Source organism: Lissotriton vulgaris, chromosome 7 (assembly GCF_964263255.1).
Source record: "Lissotriton vulgaris chromosome 7, aLisVul1.2, whole genome shotgun sequence".
Lineage (NCBI taxonomy): Eukaryota > Metazoa > Chordata > Amphibia > Caudata > Salamandridae > Lissotriton > Lissotriton vulgaris.
Genome location: NC_141695.1, coordinates 1,347,978,940 through 1,347,996,994, shown reverse-complemented (window position 1 = coordinate 1,347,996,994; position 18,055 = coordinate 1,347,978,940). Strand labels below are relative to the sequence as shown.

The 18,055-nt window shown below is 40.1% G+C and overlaps 1 protein-coding gene across 1 annotated transcript in view; it reads right to left on the bottom strand.

Moving 5' to 3' along the window:
* Positions 1-8,905: 8,905 nt before the first annotated feature.
* Positions 8,906-18,055, bottom strand: part of LOC147703665 (microfibril-associated glycoprotein 4-like) — a 75,163-nt gene continuing 66,013 nt past the window's right edge. Inside the window, exons 5-6 of the mRNA XM_086928942.1 lie at positions 16,382-16,564; positions 8,906-11,239 (exon numbers count right to left, since the gene is read on the bottom strand). Coding sequence (XP_086785068.1) covers positions 10,956-11,239; positions 16,382-16,564 — 467 coding nt within the window. The 3' untranslated portion in view covers positions 8,906-10,955. The remainder of the gene's footprint in view (positions 11,240-16,381; positions 16,565-18,055) is intronic.

The following is an 18,055-nucleotide window of genomic DNA, read 5'->3' as shown; positions in this document are numbered from 1 at the left end:
GACAAAACATCAATGGCCACGCAGCACATAGGAAATGATAGTGTCTTAAATAAGCACTCCTGGTGTGGCAACCGGAAATCAACTCAACACGCCTGAGAGGCATGTCCCTTTAGAACACTGTAGCGGTCCTTCGGAAATTGTAATATCTTTGTCAGTTAAATGACATCTCTATTTCTAGCGCCTTCTTGCAGAGGAGCTAGAAATACACAGTTGCACAGTAAAATCATAAAGGCCAATTGTGCAGGAATGAAAGAGTACTAATAATTTCTTTCTAAGCCCTTTATCGATGCCTGCAGCCAGTCACTCATAGATGGAATTTCTGTTGTCGGCCATGCCATGCTGTCCTTTACTGGCTGCTGTATCCGGGAGAGCCATTTTAATGCAAATTCCAGGGGTCTGTGGGTCCAATAGAATCACTAGGGACATCCCTAAATGGGCACACTTTACTGTTATCTTTCTACCGAGAAAAAGATTTCCATTCATCCGGTTTGTTGTTCATTAAACCAATTTATTAATTGTTGGCATTATTTCATTAGTTTTTCTTAATCTTTTACATTCTTGATGTTTTCAAAATACAGGCAATGTCATTATGTCTGATCATATCCAATGCATTTCGGGCATTATGGGGTCATGCCCTTCATCAGGGAAATCGACACTGTGAGAAAACGAAAATAGGGTGATATTTACTGTTTTCAAATAAACAAAAAAACATGCCTAGACAGTAGTATATCAATCACAAAAATGTCTCTCCTTATAATTAGTGCATATAGGTCAAAACATGCAGTCTGGTCATGTGAGGGTGTGCTGGGGGTAAGGTTGTACGTGCAGGGGTGTGGGGACACGATTACTTACATGCCTTTCTTCATGTAAGCTTCAAAATCTGGAACAGATAAACATATTACTGGATTGTCTCGCCGCGAATAAACGGGTAAAAAAACAGGAAAAGGTAGTACGCGTGTCACTAAGAGACCGCGAGCATATCTAGTCTGGAACTAACCTGGTGAGAAATGAATCCGTTTCGCTGTGGGTTACTCGTTCGCCGTTTCACATACTTTGTTTTCGTATTTAATTTCAATATATTTGAGTATAACCATAACCCTTGGTTTGCTCAGCTTTTCACATATTATTCGGCAATATTGCTTTTTACCAATGTTTATCTCGAGCGATATGACCGCAGTCTTTTTTCACCCGCTATCACCAGGTGACACGTCACATGACCGCTATCTCTCTTTAAAATCAGGAAAGCGCGGACTGCTCACCAGCAGCCGCTGCTACGCGGAACCGCTACGGCGAACGAGTAACCCACAGCGAAACGGATTCATTTCTCACCAGGTTAGTTCCAGACTAGATATGCTCGCGGTCTCTTAGTGACACGCGTACTACCTTTTCCGTTTTTTTACCCGTTTATTTGCGGCGAGACAATCCAGTAATATGTTTATCTGTTCCAGATTTTGAAGCTTACATGAAGAAAGGCATGTAAGTAATCGTGTCCCCACACCCCTGCACGTACAACCTTACCCCCAGCACACCCTCACATGACCAGACTGCATGTTTTGACCTATATGCACTAATTATAAGGAGAGACATTTTTGTGATTGATATACTACTGTCTAGGCATGTTTTTTTGTTTATTTGAAAACAGTAAATATCACCCTATTTTCGTTTTCTCACAGTGTCGATTTCCCTGATGAAGGGCATGACCCCATAATGCCCGAAATGCATTGGATATGATCAGACATAATGACATTGCCTGTATTTTGAAAACATCAAGAATGTAAAAGATTAAGAAAAACTAATGAAATAATGCCAACAATTAATAAATTGGTTTAATGAACAACAAACCGGATGAATGGAAATCTTTTTCTCGGTAGAAAGATAACAGTAAAGTGTGCCCATTTAGGGATGTCCCTAGAGATTCTCTAGGTCCACGATTTTACATTTAACCTTGACGCCATTGGACCCCTGGCGCCACCTTGTGGAGCACCTACAAAACCTTATTCAAACCCTCTAACCCTAAAGGAATTGTACGTCATACATAACCAGCTGTGCATTCATCCATTGTTAAATTTCTGTTCTACTATTGAGTGTCCACAGGACGGATTGCACGCTTAAACAAACAGAATCAGAACACAATAATGAGTAACTATGAAGACATTTCGAAAAGCACAGAGGCCCGAGCCTCCACCTTCGCATTTGAAACCAAAGATGCTGATCAAATCTACTCACTAATCAGGGATGAACTCTCACAGGAAACCACGAGCCGATCTAAAGAGCAAAACATCAAACAATTGCTATATCTCTCCAAAAGGAAAACAAACCAACAATTACACGCCAGTACTCTTATTAGATACCATAGAAATTCACGCATACCACGAGGCCTAAGAATTGCTTTAAAACCATCCTTATGCAAACATTCAAAAAAATTCCAGGAACGTTGGTACGAAATTTTAAATAAATGCTCCCTAGACTTGATCCTCCTGATCATACAAGAACTGTCCACAATTTTGGAGGAATTGAGCATGGAAATAGAAGAAACTTCATCAGAACTTTCTAAAATGATGACGGAAGATGAATTAAAAACGACGTTAGAGGATATCAAAAGACAAATAGATCGCCATACCAAAGAGATCAATGAAAGAAAAATTCGCAAATTTAAGAGGGATACTTTAGATTACCGCCTAGGGGAAGTTTACACATGGGCAGACATCTACGCACAAAAACGAAGAAACAAGCCATACAATTCGAACACAGATACATCATCCACGGACAGTGACACTACACAAAAAACACGTAGACCCCCACCAAACAGGACCACCGAGCAAACAACAACAACGGAAGAACCCACCACCAGTAAACCCATGGAACCGAATCCTTTTTTAGAACAGGGCCAAGCCCAAAAAGGAGACCCAGGCGAAGCAGCAGAAAAGGACAAAGAAAGAGATCCACCGACCACACGAAGCACATCGGCCATCAACAAGGAGAAAGAAAAAATGAAGAAAAAGAACCTACCTCAGAACAATTAGTAATCAATATAAGCAATAAAAACTTCAATCCATACGAATTACAAATACTACAAAGGGGGATGTCCTTTGTTCCGACTACCAGCATAGACAACCTGGAATTAGAGGTGAGCCTATTTAAACTCATGAGGAAACTTAGATTGAGACACTTCTTCGATAACGTCATACCAGAGCGACCACAAACTGATCAAGATCAACTATTAGGCTTACGACCCCAGAGTTCATTTCAAGCTCCTACGAGCCATAAAACATTAGATCTGTTTGAAAATTTAGTACGACAAGACTTACAGAAATTGAAACATACCAAACCCAAACAAAGAAATATCACACAAAAAGATCTTGACACATTACACAGAATGGCGAATGACAAGAGTATCATTTTCACCAAAGCTGACAAAGGGGGAGCCATCGTAATCATGAACACAGAAATGTACAACTCAAAAGTGATGGATCACATCTCAGACACCGAAACGTATTCAATGTTAAATCAAAATCCAACGTTGGAATACTCCAAAATACTTAAAATCATCATTGATGAAGCACACAAAAAGGGCATCATTACGGATAGAACAAAACAGTTCCTGACAACATTGAATCCCAAAAGTCCAACACTGAGGATGGTCCCCAAAATTCATAAAAACACATATGATCCTCCGATGCGACCTATAGTATCCACCATAGGTAGCCTCCATGAACCTATTGGTCAACTCATCGACAAATACCTGCAAAAACCAGTTCAATCTATGCAAACTTACATCAAGGATACGACTCAATTCCTACAGAAACTACAAGAGGTAACAGTCAATCAAACAGACAAACTAATTTTATGCGCAGCTGACGTTCGTAGCCTATATACGAGTATACCCCATGATATGGGTATAGAAGCCTTGGAGAATGCTCTTTTGAACTCTGATCTCGATATAGATTTCCAAACCTTCCTCATGGAATTAATGCAATTCATTTTGTACCATAGCTACTTCAAAGTTGAACAATCCTGGTACCAACAGCTCACGGGCATGGCTATGGGCAATTCAGCGGCACCCGTATATGCCAATATATTCATGCAATGGTATGAACAACAACATATCCTCTCTAAACCCGAATGGACAGACAATCTCAAGATGATAGTGAGGTACATTGATGACCTTTTCCTAATTTGGACTAACACCAAAGAAGCCTTAGACACACAGCTGAAGAAATTCAATGACATCGACCACAGAATTCAATTAACATGGGACATATCTGATACCGAAGTTAATTTCCTAGATGTCAAAGTAACAATCTCCCCTGAAGGATTTCAAACGGATCTATACACGAAACCAACGGATAGAAACAATGTGCTTCTATATTCCAGCTTCCATGAACCCAAACTCATCAAGAATCTGCCATTTTCCCAAATGGCCAGAGTTAAACGCATCAGTTCGGATGAACAAATGCTGAAAATCAGACTCACACAAATGACTACTAAGTTCACTTCGAGAGGATATCCACCGACCCTAGTGGAAGAAAGCAGAAGTAGAATTGATAACATCGACAGATCAAATCTCTTAACTCCCAAAGAGAAAATTGAGCAAACACGGATTGTAGCTGTGTCTAAATATTCCACCGCCAGCAAAAAATATAAACAATCCATTTTGAAACATTGGTCAATTTTAAACATGGAACCGGACTTTAATCAATCGTTCAGCTCCACGCCGATCTTTGCTTTCACTAGAGCCAAGAATTTGGGAGAAATCCTTCGAAATAAACTTCCAGATAACAACACATACCTAGGAACCAAACCCTGTCTGAATTGTGGAAGCTGCAATAATATAATCAGAGGAAACGAAATATGCCACCCTACACAAGGTTACCCCATTAAACTGAAGGTGAATGGCACCTGTGAATCATCCAACCTGATATATGGAATCAGATGCCCATGTGGGAAAATGTACGTGGGCAAAACAGAGCGTCGAATCAAGACACGCTTAATTGAACACAAATCTAATATCCGCCTGAAAAACATTAAATCAGCCTTAGCATCACATTTTACAGAAGCACAACACAACGCTTCCCAAATCAGGTATATCATCCTTGAGACTATCCAGAAGATAGAAGGCAGAGACAATACAAAATTTCTACTCAGAAGAGAGAACTACTGGATTTACAGACTATCTACCCAAAGACCGATGGGTCTCAATGATAGAATTGAATTTTCATGTTATCTGTAATATATTTGCTCTTTAAATTGCTGCTTGTGAATACTGTACAGAGTTCCTGAATAACTGACACATGTATACACCCCTCCTCCGTTCCTCCCCAATAAACCACACTCATAGCACTATCACTTAAGACATCGACTCTGACACTAAGACCCCACGAGTTCGAGTCTCCTACCGATCGTTTTTTTGCCTAAATCCCGACTTTCACATACTTTGTTTTCGTATTTAATTTCAATATATTTGAGTATAACCATAACCCTTGGTTTGCTCAGCTTTTCACATATTATTCGGCAATATTGCTTTTTACCAATGTTTATCTCGAGCGATATGACCGCAGTCTTTTTTCACCCGCTATCACCAGGTGACACGTCACATGACCGCTATCTCTCTTTAAAATCAGGAAAGCGCGGACTGCTCACCAGCAGCCGCTGCTACGCGGAACCGCTACGGCGAACGAGTAACCCACAGCGAAACAGATTCATTTCTCACCAGGTTAGTTCCAGACTAGATATGCTCGCGGTCTCTTAGTGACACGCGTACTACCTTTTCCGTTTTTTTACCCGTTTATTCGCGGCGAGACAATCCAGTAATATGTTTATCTGTTCCAGATTTTGAAGCTTACATGAAGAAAGGCATGTAAGTAATCGTGTCCCCACACCCCTGCACGTACAACCTTACCCCCAGCACACCCTCACATGACCAGACTGCATGTTTTGACCTATATGCACTAATTATAAGGAGAGACATTTTTGTGATTGATATACTACTGTCTAGGCATGTTTTTTTGTTTATTTGAAAACAGTAAATATCACCCTATTTTCGTTTTCTCACAGTGTCGATTTCCCTGATGAAGGGCATGACCCCATAATGCCCGAAATGCATTGGATATGATCAGACATAATGACATTGCCTGTATTTTGAAAACATCAAGAATGTAAAAGATTAAGAAAAACTAATGAAATAATGCCAACAATTAATAAATTGGTTTAATGAACAACAAACCGGATGAATGGAAATCTTTTTCTCGGTAGAAAGATAACAGTAAAGTGTGCCCATTTAGGGATGTCCCTAGAGATTCTCTAGGTCCACGATTTTACATTTAACCTTGACACCATTGGACCCCTGGCGCCACCTTGTGGAGCACCTACAAAACCTTATTCAAACCCTCTAACCCTAAAGGAATTGTACGTCATACATAACCAGCTGTGCATTCATCCATTGTTAAATTCCAATAGAATCACGCCATAATGCTGTTTAGTTACTCCACAGCTAGGTCATGGTGCAGGAATTACACTGCCTGAAAGATCACGCTTCCATTGGCCAGCTTTAGCTTGATTTTTAGGGTGAGAAACCTCGACCAAGGCTGCTGTTCTGCAGATTTTCATGGGGAACTTTTAGTTTATAAAGCATACTGCTGAGGATTTGATGATGGCTTCCTCCTTGCTGCATCAAGTGAAGTTCTTTGGTAGCGGCATCCCTCATGCTTCATGAATTCACCACGCCACACTGCCATGCTACGTGCAGGTCCAAATGTGTCTGTGATTCTCATAGACTATTGAGAGATGATAGTCTTTGTTTTGGGCAGTGTTTACATTCTAATATGGAGTGAAGGGTTTTCCACCGCACAATTTCGTTGAAGCATTGGATGGCCATTAATGACGTTTAAACAAGACTGTTTTTCTTACCGACGCCTGGTGGCCGACTGCACTCACAGGATTGGGGGCTGTAGGGCACAGTCATGACTGAAGGGCACTTAAGGGGCAGGCCGACACAGAAACATGCACCTTCAGGGGGCCCCACCTTGTCTTCTGGCTGCCAGTAAAGCCACAAACACTAGAGCGTAAATAAATGTTCACAGTCCTGCAGTGTGGCAGGAAGCAGACACCTCAAGTCTGTGCAGTGTGTCTTCGAAAGTCTTGATGACAAACTACCCACACTCAATTTCTCAGCCTCCCACCTGCAGTTGACCACACTCTTTCCCAATTTGTCACAGATCCCCAACCCCCTGTGATGAGAAGAAAGGGTGGGGTGACCAAGCTTTCCACTCCCTGATTGGCGCGGAGCCCCAGCTCTACAGTGCTTCAGTCGAAACCACCTGGGCTTAATTGAGCCCTTATTGGGAGGTGGAGACTGGTCCTCAGTGCTGTGCCTTTGCCCATCTGATGACCTCATGGGCCTTAGGGCTGAGAGATCATCAGCCCGTCAAACACTATAAACTTTGTCCGTGTCTGTTGCAGTGTCATGACGAGTCATCATCACAGCAACAAACAAGGACAGTGAGTGCCAATGTGCACAGCCCCGTCCCCAAGCAAGAGATGTGTCACTACGGGCCCGATTCACAGAACTAACATAAGACAAAATCCTAAACTTACTACTTTTGGTATTCACAGAAGTTAGGATTTTGTCTTAAGTTTGTCTTAAGACAAACTTAAGACAGATTTAAGACAAAATCCTAACTTAAGTCTGTCATAAGACAAACTTAAGACAAAATCCTAACTTCTGTGAATACCAAAAGTAGTAAGTTTAGGATTTTGTCTTAAGTTAGTTCTGTGAATCGGGCCCTATTTTTTTTTTTTTTGAAGAAGCAAATTTAAAGTCTTTGCTTTCATTTAGGTATTGGCCTTCCCTGAGAGTGAAATTAAAGGGGGAGGAGCATCGATGACCTTGGACAGAAACTGCCGCTGGTGGGTGCCCAGGACCCGCAGTCGATGGGCTGCTTTAGCTGCATTGGAAACAGATACCAAGCAAAGCTGCAGAGGTACGCGTCTACTCCATTTCCCTGCTGGCCACGCCCCCAAAAGTGATATTTTTTAAACATGAACCATTGCTGAATAAGAAGGTAAGACAATTGCCATGTAAACCCTGTACTGGCCCAGATTATTATAGAGCAACATTATTGTCTATTGAATCAAACGCAAACAGGTTTCTTCCAGCTGGTATTCTGAACTCACATATTTGAAAGTGCTTTCAGGCACAATAATGAAGAAAAATGAGTTTTGGTGAAATAAAATATTTGCCTGAGTATAGACTTTTTTTTAACTCCCCTTTTTAAACTCAAACTTACACAACATGACACCTGCTGGTATTGCCACACTCACCCAGGTACAGATTTCCACATGCTCTTTTCCTGTCCAACTTTATCTGCCTTTTGGGTTGGAATTTGGAATCACATTACTGACATTAACCTGATTCACATACCTTTTTCACAAAATCTTTTGTTCTTAGAAAGTGCTCATGAACTTTGGAGTTTGCATAAGGCACTTGGAAAATTATTATGCTATCCATAGCTATTTCTACTATCATCTCCAATTGGAAGTCCACCAACAATCCCAATCTTTTATCTTGGTGGAATTCAGTTTGTTATCACTATAGACTAGACAGCTATAATACTGATTTGTTGCAGTTATTTATCAAGTGCACTCAACTATGGATGCTGCTTACTAACTACTTAATACCCTTCGCAAAGGGACATCTGCCCTCTTTTGATTGACTGTATACTTTCTTACGACATATTTTATTACAATTCATTTACACTATTGTATTGAATAATACTAGTCTTTTTTTTATTTTGCTGTATTTAATGTTTCTTCATTTGCAATTTTATAAGGCCATCAGTAATCTCTATTCCTTTATTATTCTGCCTCCTTTTCTATCTTTCTTCTTTCTTTTCATTCTCTTCTTCTCTTTTTGTTTTAAGTAAGTAATACTTTATTGTTCAGTTAATTAAAACGTACAATACATCACAATATGATCACCAGTAAAAAACATCATCCAGTACATCACAAAATCCGTCATCAGTCATTTGGGACAGAAGAAATTTATTTCTTTAAATCTCAACCCATGCAATACGGAGAAATCCTTAACCTGAGTCATAGGTCAGAGAACAATGAACCACATTTTAAAACTACCATGGAACATAATCCTGCTAACTTTGCCCAATTAATAGTTGGAGAGAAAGTGCTTTAATGTTGAAAGTATTACAGAGCATGGACCTTGTTGTTCCAGTTTAATATACTTGCATTTAAAATGTCTCAACAGGCAATGTTGTTACCATGAATGTCAAATGGTGCAAAATTGTCAAAACAAAGTGCTACGTGCCTTTACTAAATGCCTTACTTCATATTAAATCTATTTGTATGATAGCAGAGCTACAAGTTTAAACTGCCTACTTTAACATGATCAATCGTACTTTACTATAAACGTTCACAGTTGAGGGTAAAACCAATAAAATTCATACTTGATTAGGTCACCAATTCATATAATTTTTTTAAACAAATATAGACACTATGGGGTCTATTAGGATGGCGGGCCGATGACTGCCGCCGGGCCGGCTGTAGCAACCGCCGGACCGGCGGAGGACATCCGCCCGCCATCGAAACTCTGAAAAACGCCAGTCCGATTAGCATTGCAGTCGTGACCGTAGCGGTGTGATTTTCCGCCCGCCACTTTTCCGCCCGTAGCAGTCCACCCTCTTGCCTGGCATGCGGAGTTGGACTGCTACAATTGTAGTGGGTCAGGGGCAAGCACCGCCGGCACAATTATGATGCCGGCAGTAGCCAGCCTTTCACGGTGGTGGGACCGCATTGTGGATCCCCAATGTGTTGGTGGGTTTGTGGGTGCACTGGTGGGGTACATGTCCCTGTACCAGGTGGCAGGCACTGTGCAGTGCCTGCCACACAGGCCAAGGACATGCAGGACATGCTTTTTTGGACATCACGGCGGTGCTGCTGGCAGCAGCAACAGCCACAATGTTAACTGCCAGAAACCGACCGCCTCGGTCGGATTTCGACTGCGGAGCATACTAATTGCACCAGCGGTTTTACCGCAGTCCTAGCGGGTGGTGTTTTAACGCTACCATGGCAGTCGGAATGATTTTCCGACCGCCATCCTAATAGGCCCCATAGTCATCAGCTGCGCTGCACAATACATGTGTCACTGACAATTACTGTTATAACTCAAACCGGGCTAGTTTTGACTCAGCAATAGAGATAAACTTCAGGAATTTGCCACAAAACATCAAATCATCCCCTTGGAGACAGACTTTAACTGCTTGCCGACATGTACTTATGGTATTTCTGAAAAAACTCCCTCAACAGTCCTTTACGCTCCGTCATTAGGGCTGGGCAGGTAAAGAAAATGTGACAAATGTTTTCCTTAAAGGAGTTACAAAGACGACATGAAGACTCTTCAGTCAATCTCCTCCAAATACGTGATTTGAAACAAGTTTGCAAATCACCAATACGGTAACACTTCATCTTTCATTTTGGCTTTAGACCATTCAACCCTGCTAAGTCTGATCGAAATCTAAGGGGCCATATGATCCTATTACCTTCCATGCTTGGGCTCTTTTATACAGCACAGCTTAATCCATTAGGGATCTTATCTACAAAAACTCAATATTTTATATTACATTGCATCTTAAACTTGCTCTTTTCTATTTTTTTCACTAAAATATTCTCCAAGTTTTTTTTACAATGTTATAATCAATATTTATAAATTTGTAATGCAATGTTCCTTTATTTGTCACTTTCCTTGATTCAATAAAATCTTTATAAAAAAACAATGGGAACAACAGAGTTTTAGTTACAAATATCTCATAATAATTTATAAAGGTTGACGAATTTCAGTACCTTCTGTGTGATGTATGATTGACTATATGGTTAGTCACTCTTTGTTATCCAAACAAACAAACTAGATTACATTGAAATGATCAATGACATATAAAAAATTGCTGTTAAGCCAATGCTTCCCCATTAATTGCTGTCACAGGTCGGATCTTCATTTCGCTCCTCTTCAGTGAATAGTCTTGTCCTCGCCAGGAAGACCAGGTAAAACCAATTTCCAGGGCTGACTTGGGCCTAGGCCCCAGGTAACGTCCATTCAGGTTTGTGGTAACACACCCCTCATCGTGGTACCAGAATGCTCCCCTGGCATACTGCGCACAGTGCTGGACATGCATTTCCCGGTCACGGTCCAAAGTGGAGAACTTTGCACCGCTGTGTGGTGTTAACGAATCACCTGTGAGAATGAATACAGAAATGTACATTTGAGTTGTTCTGAACATGGCACAACACCTACTTTACCGTGTCTATATGCACATTTATACCCCGTTATTTCCACTTAAATTCTTACACCACATCTTGGCATAACATTTATGTTGAGTCATCCACAAAATGAACCGCCTCTAGGTGCTTAAGTGTCTGGTGCTGTTATTACTCAAGAAGAAGAAGAAGCCCACAGTTGACCAGAATCAACTGAGCAAATTCCCACCCATCTCCCTGCTACCCATCCAGTCAAAGTGATTGAAAAGGCTATCTACAAGCAACTCACAACCCACCTCAATGTTCACCATCTTCTACACAACACAGAATCAGGATTCAGAAAGAACCACAGCACCTAAACAGCACTCATTGCAGCCATCAACAACATTTGAATCACCCTGGACCGATGAGAAACAGCGGCCTGCATCCTGCTTGACCTTTCTGTGGCCTTTTGTCACCCATAACACCCTCATCAGAAGGCTCCATGAGACTGGCATACAGGGATCAACTCTCAAATGGATCTTTTCCTTCCTCATGGGAAGACCCAAAGGGTCAGGCTGCTTCCCTTCACATTAAAGACGAAGAAATGTATATTCGAAGTGCCACAGGGATCATTCTTCAGCCCCACCCTTTTAAACATATACATGACACCGCTCGCCAACATCATCCGATCACAAGACATCACTATTATTTACGCCGATGACACCCAACTTGTAGTCTCCCTGACAGAAAAGACAACCACCACCAGAACCAACTTCAGCAACTGCATGACCATGGTGGCAGCCTAGATACAAACTACCTGTCTGAAGCTCAACTCCAATGAGATGGAAGTACTGGTCTTCATCAACAAGACCTCCCCATGGGGCTTCACCTGGTGGCCGTCAGAGCTACGACTAATACCCACATCCAAATACCACGCAAGAATTATCTTGGGAACATCCTAAACGACTAACTCAACATGCCGGCTCAAGTCAAATGGAGTGGGCACAACCTGCTTTCACATCCTACGCAAGCTGCAAAAGATCTTTAAATGGTTGCCTCAGGACACCAGACCGACTGTCACACAAGAGCTCATCACCAGCAGGCTGGAATACGGCACCACTCTCTCTTTTGGAATGACCAAACAACTCCTTCACAGACCCTGGACCATTAAGAACACTACCACAAGCCTCATACTCGATATCCCACGCTGCACCCACATCACACAACACCTCAGGAAGCTTCACTGGGTCCCCATTCGCAAGCACAGCCAATTCAATGTTCTCACACATATACAAAGACCTACGCAACACAGGACCAGAATTCCTGATCAGCCGCATACACTTTGTCCAACCGAACAGACACCAACGCTCTGCCTCACTCTCACTCGCACACATTCCCTGCATCCGCAAAAGCAAAACTAGACATTGCTCATTCACCTACATTGCATCCAAGACATGGAACAGCCTTCTTTAACACATCACAGTCTCCTTCTCATTTCTTGAGTTCCACAAGAAGCTGAAGTCCTAGCTCTTCATATAAGTACGTTGGGGACCACACACCTACACACCTGTCCAAGCACCTGGACACCCTCTCAGTTGATTTGTGTGCTTTACAAATCAGGTATAGAGCTAGAATATCAATGTATAAATATCGATGTACAGAAATATTGAGGTAAAAATATCGTGGGATAGAAATATCGATGGAAAAATAATGTGGTCAAGAATATTGATTGTTAGGTAAATAATATCAATTGCAAAAATATCGAAGTGTCAAATATCGTTTACAAAAATATAGTTGTTAAAAATATCGATTTATTATTAATGTTATGGATTTTAGTATTTTGTAGGAGAATTGTTTGTATTTTTAGTATATGTGTTAACATTTTAGTAGTTCATATTTTTTTTTTTTAAATACAATTTTGTGTTTTTAGTTCTGTAGCAGGTTGAGGTTTATAGGGGAATAGAGTGGGAAGAAATTTAATTATATAGATTTTATTTATTATTTATAGTAGTTAATAAATTGTTTTAAATTGAATTTTGCTTTTTTAGTTCTGTAGTCGGTTGTAGGTTTATGGGGGAATAGCGTGGGAAGTAATTTCATTATATGAAATGTATTTAATAATTTATATTTATTCATAATTGTATAATTGTGATGTTATTGAGTTAAATGTGTACATTAATTTATTCATAATGGTTTGATAATTAGTTGTTAATTAATTTAAATTAATTAAATATTAATTAAGTATAGTAATTGTTTAATTAATTTTAGGTGTGTGTTGTGGTGTGTATAGGTGTAAATGGTGGAAAGGGTGGGAAGTAATTGATTTTTTATTGATGAATTAATAATTATTTGTTAATTAATTTGTATTAATTAATTAGTAATTGTAATTGTGTAATAAATGTTAGGTGTGTATTGTGGAGAATATAGTGTTAAACAATGTGTAATTAATTAATGTTTATAAATCGTTTTTAATAATATATTTCAATTTCAATATTATTTGTGTTAATAATGGAAATTACATTTTAATTTGGTGTGGTATTGTGCACTTTCCTTACTGTTGCACTCCCTAGAGTGGGAATAGTATTTTTTACCCCTCCGCTATCCAACACTTTCCTTGCTTTTCACTCACTGGAGTGGGAATAGTAATTTTTACTCCTCCGCTATCCAACACTTTCACTACTGTTGCACTCACTAGAGTGGGAATAGTAATTTTTACCCCTCTGCTATGCAACACTTTCCCTACTGTTGCACGAACTTGAGTGGGAATAGTAATTTTTATCCCTCCGCTATCCAACACTTTCCCTGCTGTTGCGCTCACTGGAGTGGGAATAGTAATTTGTACCCTTCCACTATTCAACACTTTCCCTGCTTTTGCACTCACTTGAGTGGGAATAGTAATTTTTACCCCTAAGCTATCCAACATTTTTCCTGCTATTGTAATTATTGTGTTGTGAAATGTATGTTTTTTTTAATAGTTTAATGTGTTAATTAATTATGGGATGTTTTATTTTATTTTAAATTATTGATATATGTATATATTTTATTTTTATATAATTTAAAAGTTTATAAATTAAATAAAGATAATAGTTAATAAAATGTATTTAGGTCAATATATGTATATGTACACATTTTTGTGCATTTGTATTTTTTTTAATTACGTTTATTTGTTATATTTAGTTATATTTAGTTAAAAAATATGTTAAATGTAATATATTTTGTTAAAATATTAATATTATTTAATATATTGTGTTTGTTATATATATTTTAAGTCCATTTTGTTTACATCTATATTTTTTACTTCGATATTTTTCATTCAATATTATTGTGCTTACCTGTTTAAATATAGGGAGTGATATTTTTGTATTTGATATTTTTACATCAATATTTTTGTAAACTACATTTTTTACATCGATATTTAAACATGGAACCACAAATCAATATAACATAACATTACTCAGCTCAGGGATGCTCACTTTATAAACCTTAGATGACTGAAAAGTTGAGTTTATCCTACCTCACACTAGGGCCAATGCAACACTCATCCATTTGAGCTACCTTACTATATGTTAATCAAGCAAGCATGCTACTTTCACTGGGTTCAGAGATCTGTGCATTCTCTGCATGTCTTTAGTTTAATTCCCAGATGGCTTACTCATCCTTTTATCATTTGAATATCATAAACATGAGTCCCATATACTACTACTACTACTACTAATAATAATAATAATAATAACTATTCTCCAAGAAACCTTTTAACTTGTGGCATGTGCTCTATGAAATGATTCATATTTGGATTACAGCGTTATTAAATTATCTCACGTTCAGAGGAGTTCCTGTGACCCCACTTGGACTCCTGTAATCGCTACCAAATATACCAAAACTGGTCAATGCAGTTGAAATTCTGAGGTTTAATGCAGCAGCTACTGCATGCAAAGGGCAGGTTTTACCCGATACTAAGGAAGTAAGGGCTCAATTTTCCAGCCTTTCTATCTGATAAACTCAATTTTATGTATTTATCTACGCATCCGTATATCTCAATAGCACCTTTAAAATATTACTATTATTCCATGGTGCTCATATTGTGTGCTACAGATGCATTGTCCTTCAGTAAAGTATTTTACCAGCTGCAGAGACTGCCAACCTGACTTGAAGTCAATATTATAAATGGGGCCTGATCAAGGGTTAACTTGCCCATACCATGTACGGATAGAGCAACAATGGCACTAGTACTCGCCCTCCAAGGGTCCTGTTAATGAGTATTAATGCACGTTTAAGGTTCCACCTGAGGTGGACCAGTCGCCATTTTACCTTGTGTCTAACATTATTACATGCAGGCAGCACTTGTGGCAAGGGATACTCAATAAATGGGTGTTGCTGGGGGAAGTTCGGATGGCATTGACCTGAACTATAAGAGTTGCCCCCAGTATGAAGTGAAGGTTCCAGAGGCGTAACGCAAAATAAGGGGGCCCCCTGCAATATGTGATGAAGGGCCCAAGAGCCTGGCCTATGTCACAGCTTCATAGGCCTTTTGCAGAGTTGGGGGCCTGTAACTCCCTACACCCCTGAAAGAACCCCCACTGCTGTGAGAAAATAGCACAGTCCATCTCTTCAATCAACAACTCAACTGTTCAATCATTTTAACTTTTTGATTAACAATTCTAAATGATGTAAACGTCAGAAAAAACTTTCATTGCGCTTAAATAACACCCGGATCATTTTTCAAAATTCCTAATTGACTTTTGTACCATTTAGGAGTCTGTAAATTGTTGTGATTGGCGACTTTTATACTCTTAAAAACAGGTCTACATATTGGTTAAAAGATTTTGGGTCTGATTCACAACAGCATACATGACTTCGAGATGTAGTACTACAGGGGTACTCTTTTACATACTCTTACTTGGCTTTGGGGATTGGTCCTGAAATGTCCAACTCCCAATAAGTACAAAGAGGACATATTCCTTTCTATGTGTACTCATTATAGAAGCACATTCCCTGAATATTTCGATTTTATTCCTATTTCAAATGTTTGAGGCTAATTAAAAGTGTCATCTTTTTAAAGAGGATCCGCCAAGCAATCGTTGTTCTGGTTTTTGACATATGAGGCTCACAAAGGTTCCGACAAGCCTCGCAGCCTTACCTGCGCCTCCATCACGAAAACCAGCCACATGTAGAGTGTAGCCGTCCAAAGCAGCGTTGATGGCCCCAGGAGAGACAGAGAATTCAGCATAGCTGGCAGATGCTGTATTGCCCTCGAAATCCTCCAGATCAATTCTCAGCTCATACTTTCTCTGCAGGGTCAGCAGATGAATGTACTGAAGACCTGCAATTGACCATGGAACGTCAATAGTCAGACAAGGAGGCCAACTGAATGCTGGGCATAAACTTGTACGATACTACGATGTCAGTGACACATTAAAATGAGAAATACACATAAAGGTCATACAGAAAAATAAATAAACAGAATATCCATTTCAAAGTTTTAAAAAACCTAATCACTAAATTATAAAATTCAGTCAGAATGTTCAGGTATTTCCAGAATTCATGAAAAATCTATGTTTTAATTAAATGTTATTCAAATGTTGGTCAAAAATGTTAGTCAAAGTGAAGTTGGGTGGTCTCCAGTAGCAGGAAAGAGTAACTGGGTGTCCTACCAGTGAACGTGAGGTCTACTGTATGGGAGGTTTTGGGGACAGTGCCTAGAACCAGTCATAGGAGTCCTGATGGCTTCACAGCCAACTTAAGAGACAGGATTCATGTTGTTCTCTAGCTTGAGTATCTACCAAGGGTACCTTGTTTCTAGGAGAGCCAGGGAGATGGCGGGCTGAGCTGTCTGGATTTATTTGGACAGAGTCTGTTCCATCCTGGGCACTCGTGACTGAACAGTCTCTCGCACCCAAAAGTAAAGAGCTTCCAGACTTCCTCTCTGACTGTCACAAACTAGAAGAATATATGTATCTTTGTTTTTTGATCATTATTTCCATTATTCAAATCTTTGGTGAGGTCTTAGCACATACTCTGCCATTAATGGAGGCAGAAGTCCCCCTTGCATCCGAGCAAATCAGGCCCTTGGGTTAGACAGGCATGTCGGCTCCACCAAAGGTGTCAATCACTGGAGGGTAACTGTTCCTAAAAAAAAGTTAGCCTATTAGGTCGCTGGAAGGAGAGGTGAAAGGAACTCCTAGAAGGAATATCGGTTGGATAAACAGAGGTCAGAGGGGGGAATCCCTCCTTGTTGAAGAAGTGCCCACACACACCCAAGCGGGTGTCATGCTTCATCATTGGGTGTTGTTCCTCGTGGGGGTGGCGCTGCTGTCCCCCATGGGCCCCGCAAGAGGGTTATTTGTCAGAGATCTTTTTGAGGAACCCTGCAGTGTTATGTGCGGGTGTGTGGGGAGTGGTGTGAATGAGATAAAAGTATCACACTAGTACCCTGAAAAACTTTATTCTGGGGTCCATGCGATATGGTTAAAAACTAGAGCCAAGAGGAATACTCTGAATCTGATAGTCAGGGTTGGAGGTATTTTCCTTCTGAGTATCTCAGTGCATGTGGTGACAAAAAGTAATGGTATCAGGGCGAAATGTTTCACACCTATTGTGGTCCCTAGTGGATCCTTTGGCGAATCTTCAGTCTGTGCAAAGGTAAAATGTGTGAAGTGAAGTACAGGGGTTTGAGACGGCGACACTCAGTACACCCTTTAGTAATACCTAGATTCAGGTGAGGTCAGGGCGACTCTGCACCTGAACGGATTCAACCACCTAAGTTTCAATATCCAACCTCAAAAAGACGTTTAGGGAAGCCACATCAGCGTGG